This window comes from Lycium barbarum, chromosome 10 (genome assembly GCF_019175385.1).
Source record: "Lycium barbarum isolate Lr01 chromosome 10, ASM1917538v2, whole genome shotgun sequence".
Classification (NCBI taxonomy): Eukaryota; Viridiplantae; Streptophyta; class Magnoliopsida; order Solanales; family Solanaceae; genus Lycium; species Lycium barbarum.
This window is the reverse complement of record NC_083346.1, coordinates 97,785,694-97,791,948: the sequence shown is the minus strand read 5'-3', so window position 1 is coordinate 97,791,948 and position 6,255 is coordinate 97,785,694. Positions and strand designations below refer to the sequence as shown.

The 6,255-nt window shown below is 40.6% G+C and overlaps 1 protein-coding gene across 1 annotated transcript; it reads right to left on the bottom strand.

Annotated features, from left to right (window-relative positions):
* Positions 1-217: 217 nt before the first annotated feature.
* Positions 218-685, bottom strand: LOC132613165 (uncharacterized). Its single transcript, XM_060327215.1, has one exon. The coding sequence runs from the start codon at positions 683-685 to the stop codon at positions 218-220; it is 468 nt and encodes a 155-aa protein (XP_060183198.1).
* Positions 686-6,255: the final 5,570 nt, after the last annotated feature.

Genomic DNA, 6,255 nt, shown 5'->3' with positions numbered 1-6,255 from the left:
GAATTTACCGTTTCAACATACCCCTCCATTTCATCCGCCTCAAAATTCACCCAAATAGCCGAAAGTGCTTTGTCAAAGTGTTCCTCCTCTAATTTATGCTTCACCGCTTCGTCTACCACATCAAAAGAATCAATGACCGAAATGCTCTCATACGCACTTGGAAATTTTAACCCCTTGCTAGCTTAGAAGGTTACCTCTTCATCATTTACCTGAAATTTTATTCATTCTTTTCTAAGTCCTTTAAAGCTCTCCTGGTGTCAAGAAATGGCCTTCCCAAGATAATTAGGATTTCTTTGTCAACCGCACAATCAAGGATGACAAAATCCGCCGGTAATAAAAATTGCCCCACTCTAACAAGGACATCATCAACAACCCCTATCGGTCTCGTGGTGGTTCTATCGGCCATTTGGAGATGCATGCTCGTTGGTCTAGGTGTCCCCAAACCGGATTTTTTATAGATGGCTAGTGGAATCAAATTAGCACTAGCCCCATTATCACACAAGGCACGAGCAATTTCATGGTGACCGATGGTGCAAGGAATAGTGAAAGCCCCGGAATCTCCCTTCTTGTCAATCTTTGTGGATGAAATAATAGAGCTCACACGGTAGGTGATTCCCACCGTATCATACTTGATTGGTCTTTTCTTTTTCAACAAGTCCTTCAAGTATTTAGCAAATCCCGTCATTTCTTGAAATGCATCAAGAAATAGGATATTCATTGATAACCCTTTCAATTCGTCATAGAAGTGTTGGCACTTTGCATCATCCGTTCTTTTCATCAATCTTTGTGGGAAAAGGGAGAGGAGATTGATAGGTTTGAGTCAAGGGTCTAACTGCCCCCGTGACCTTGCTCTTTTGAGTGCTACCCTTAGTAGCTTTTTCAACACTTGGAACCTCATCACCCTCAACAACAATAGAGTGTGCCTCCTTCACCTTCTCAATAATAATAGGTACCTCAATTGCTGTCTCAAGTTCTTCTTCAATAACCTCATCAACAACCGGCTCGACAATAGTAGGTTCAACAACTCTCTCATCCACCGCATTAAGGATCTTCTCAATTCTAGTAGAAATAGCTTTGCATGAGGCAATGTGATCACCTCCACTACCCTTTAGGTTCGGAATTATGTCACTAGGAAGTCCTCCTTTTTGTGGAGGATATTACCCAGGAGAAAGATCTTGCATTTGTGACTCAAGTTCTTGAATCGAAGCGGTGTGAGAGCCTACCACTTCGGTCAAATTTTCCATCTTCTTATCACTCTTGTTTTGGTTTTCTATGATCTTCTCAAGCATAGATTCCATTCGAGAGGTCCCTTGATCATTCGAAGGACCCTCTCGCCATTTTTGAGAGTTAGAAGAACGGACTTTCGATGGAACATAGGCATTAGAATTCTGATTACTATAATTGTTGTTGTTGTAATCCTTCCTATCCGAACCACCATATTCGTTTCGACCATATTGATTGCTTTGTTGTTGGGGTCGCCATTGCTTTTGATAACCCCCATGAGAGTTATCGATATAATTAGCATCCTCATGTTGTTGTTACCCCTCTAGATAAGTCTCCCCCGAGACTTGATACATTTTAGGAGCATGAGATGGCATTTCTTCAACAACATTAAAATCCCTTGGCTTCTTTCCCCGCAAGCCTCTTTGCTAGCAAATCCACGGTGGTTTGCAATTGAGCAAAAGCATGATCTTGCTCATGATTCTCTTTAGCCACCGCGGCAATAGACGGACTACCACAGGACAAATCTTCACTGTCATTGGAGTGCCAAGCTTGGTGATGAGTGGTGAGCTAATTCAGCAAAGTAGTAACATTTGCAAAAGTCCGATCCATTAAACAACCACCTGCGACTGTATTAACCGCAATTTGATTCATAGTGTCCAACCCCTTGTAAAATTTCTCCATGAGAACATTCTCCGTGAAACCATGATTGGGAGATTGGGTTAGATAGTACTTGAACTGATCTCTAGCACTGTGTAGTTGTTCGCCCGATAATTGCTTGGACTCAAAGATTTTGTCTTGGAGTTCTGCCGTTTTGCTTGGCGAAAACCACTTCTTCAAGAAAATATTAGACAATTCGGCCCATGTGTGGATTGATTTTCTTCGAAGCTTCTTATACTATTCACGAGCTTCTCCGATAAGAGAATATTTAAAAAGCCTCAACCAAAGAGCATCAGAATGAACAACGCCATTTGTTTGTTGAGTACACACATGCAAGAAATCTTTGAGATGGTGAAGTGGGCAATTCTTCGAAGAATTTTTGAAGTACCCCTCAAGTTTCAATAAATGGTAGAGATGACTCTCCACTTTGAAGTTTGCATTTCCAACTCGAGGAGGAACTACTGTAGTTGCATACTCCACATCATTTATAAAATCCGCAAATACATTCTCATCCTCTCCCGCTACCGGTTTAGGTACATGAGGGTTTATGTGGAGTCCTTCTTGATTTTGATTTCTTCGATTGTTTTGGTTGGCTCTAGCAGCCATCTGTTACCTAATAACAAAGAGATAACAAATAGAGTGATGGAATAGAAAAAGTTATAAAGAAAACTATTTAACAATTAGTAAATTTCAAAACCGTATTCCCCGGCAACAGCGCCAAAATTTGCTACGCTCAAATTATACCTAAATTATGGCGTAAGGCAGTCGGTGTCAAATGTAGTAATCCAACTCTGTTGGGGTCGAATCCCACAGGGAATAAAGTGTGAAACAAATACCAATCATATATTTTACTAATCTCTAAAGACTTTAGTTCTATTCCGACTAGTATAGAAAAAGGGTTTTTGATTTGTATTCGCTATTTTGAAGTATTTGGAATTTGTTTGGATTGAAAGAACCAAAGTTGTGTCCCCGCTGTGAATAGATGTTATGCTATGGATATCAATATGATATATTTCTAATGGGTAGTGATTTTGTATGCACTTAATCCCTAATGCACTTCCTAATATTTTCCAACAGTTAGAAAGTATTTCTTTTCATGATTTTCCCAAAGATGGAAAATTTTCTAGTACAACCGATTAAATATGCTAAGTAGAACTCATCTTATCCCTAAGTGAGTTCATTAAATGAGGGTTAACGCTCCGAGTCCTTGTTATATTATTTCAACTGAAACCCTAGTTCATCTTTCCAAATAAAACTAGGGTATGTGCATAAGTAAGTGTTTGCAACCACTAACTAACAATGAATATGAGAAATAATAAAACACATTACAACCCATATATATATATATATATATATATATATATATATATATATATATGCAATGTTAGACACCCATTACATAACACCCATCACTTGGGTCTACAACTTTTATTAAAGAAACTACTAACATATATTGGTCACAAAAGTAGTAAGCAATAATAGAGACATAAAACTTACAAAGTGTAATAAAGATGGTGGAAATGGAATCTTTTTGTCTTCACTAAGCTCCAAAAGTGGTGTATTCAATGCTCACCCACCAATGGAACTAATACAAAAACGTGGAAAATGTCTAGCTGTTGATAAAAAACCTAAAATGTTCTTTAAATAGGCTCGAAAAACGCACATCAGCAATTGGCAAAACTGCCCCTGGTAGCAAGATCGACGGACCGTCGATCGTTCGACGGTCTGTCGATGCCTTCGTCTTTTATTTCATCAGTTATATGTTCCATTTGACGGTGCCATCAACTAGTTCGACACTCCGTCGAGTCTTCCGTCTTTCTCTCTTCTGGTAGACAAATCTGTTCGACGATACAAACGATGAAGCATCGATCAGTTCGACGGTTCGTCGATTCCTCCGTCTTTTGTCCTCTTCAGCTAAGGCCATCGCTGGAAAATTGAATTTATCGACGCTTCCAAGGACGGTGATCGACGGACCGTCGAATCTTCATTTCTGGGCATTTTTTCTTTTTTTCTTTGATTTTGCTTTTGGTCCATCATATTCGTAAAACACAACAAAAACACATTAAATTGACTTAGACTTACTTGAAAACAACCAAAATTCATAGTAAAAAGGCATCGAATGTGCCATAAATCCATGGCACGTCACGAGTCCAGGGAGGACAGAGGCAGTTGTATTCCTAATATCAATTCCATTCGGTAGGGAGTGCACCTCTGCGGTTTTCAGGTCCGAGGTTTGATCGGTCTTCTTATTCCGGAGCGGGCCAGAGTTCTAGAGCATCAGGCTCTCAGCACAGACCATAGTCGGGCCAGATGAGACCCCCTTTGCCACGGTGTGCCCAGTGTGGCAAGTTACATACCAGTCAGTGTCGGCTGGGCTCAGATGTTTGTTATGCTTATGGCCAGCCAGGTCATAGGATACGGCAGTGTCCGATGAGAGAGAGTGGGGGTATGGTTCAGCCTACAGGGTCTGTGGCTAGTTCTTCTTTTGCAGTGCGCCCTTCAGGGCAAGTTTCTTAGACACCAGCAGGATGAGGTAGAGGGAGGAGAGGGGCATCCAGCTCGAGCGGTCCTCAGCACCGCATATATGCAATAGTCAGTAGGCAGGATCGTGAGTCATCTCCTAATGTCGTCACAGGTCTATTATCAGTCTCCTCCTATGATGTGTATACACTGATTGACCCAGGTCCTAACTTATCATATGTTACTCCATTTGTTGCTGGAAAGTTTGGGATAGAGCCTGAATCGATTAAATCATTTGAGGTGTCTGCATCAGTTGGTGATCCAGTCATATCTAGGTGAGTGTACCAAGGCTATGTACTGATAGTTTGCAATCACCATACCGTAGCAGATTTGATTTAGTTAGACATGATTAATTTTGATGTTATTATGGGTATGGATTGGTTGGCTTCCTGTTTTGCTAATGTTGATTGCAGAGTAAAGATAGTTCGATATCAATTCCTAGGCAAGCCATTCCTAGAGTGGAAGGGAAATGCTGCTTCGCTGAGGGGTAGGTTTATTTCTTACCTTAAGGCAAGGAAGATGATCGGGAAGGGGTATATTTATCACCTAGTTCGGGTTCAGGATGTACAAGAAGAGTCACCGACCCTTCAGTATGTCCCCATGATTAATGAGTTCCCAGAAGTATTTCCAGATGAGCTCCAGGAAATTCTCCAGAGCCATAGATTGATTTTACTATTGATCTATTGCCAGATACTCAGCCAATATCTATTCCTCCTTATAGGATGGCACCTGCGGAGTTGAAGGAATTGAAGGAGCAGTTGAAGATTTACTTGAGAATGGCTTTATTGGACCCAGTACATCGCCGTGAGGAGCGCTGGTATTATTTGTACGAAAGAAGGACGGCTCTTTGCGAATGTGTATTGATTATAGGCAATTGAATAATGTGACTGTAAAGAATAAGTATCCGATCCTGAGGATTGATGATTTATTTGACTAGTTGCATGGCGCCAAATATTTATTGAAGCTAGAATTAAGATCGGGGTACCACCAGGTTAGCGTGAAGGAGAAAGATATCACGAAGACGACATTTTGGACTAGATATGGCCACTATGAGTTCCGTGTTATGTCGTTCGGGCTAACTAATGCTACATCTATACTTATGGACTTGATGAATCGCATATTCAGGCCCTTCCTAGATCTATTCGTGAATGTGTTTATAGATGATATTCTGGTTTATTCACCGTCAAAGGCTGATCATGCAGAACATCTACGAGTAGTGCTTGGAATTCTTCGAAGCTGAGAGTGGTATGCCAAGTTCTCCAAGTGTGAGTTCTTGTTGAACTCTGTCGCTTTTGTGGATCACATTATTTCAGATGAAGGCATTAGAGTGGATACTCAAAAGATTGAGGCTATAAAGAATTGGCCAAGGCCCACGACACCAATGGAGATACGTAGTTTCTTGGGCTTAGTAGATTATTATAGAAGGTTTGTAGAAGGATTTTCTTCTCTTTCAACCCTGTTGACTAAGCTAACTCATAAATTAGCTAAATTTCAGTGGACAGATGCTTGTGAGCAGAGTTTTCAGATATTGAAGGACAAGTTGACTTCAGCACCCATTTTTACTCTTCCAGAGGGAAAAGACAGCTATGTGGTATATTGTGATGCTTCAGGTATTGATTTGGGCTTTGTGTTAATGCAGTACGATAAGGTTGTCGCTTATGCTTCTAGGCAGCTAAGCAGCACGAGAAAAATAATCCAACTAATGATCTTCAGTTAGCTGCAGTAATTCATGCCTTGAAAATGTGGAGGCACTATTTACACGGTGTTCATGTTGATATCTATACTGATCATAAGAGTCTCCAATACATCTTTAAGCAGAAGGACTTAAACTTACGCCAGAGGTGATGGGTAGAG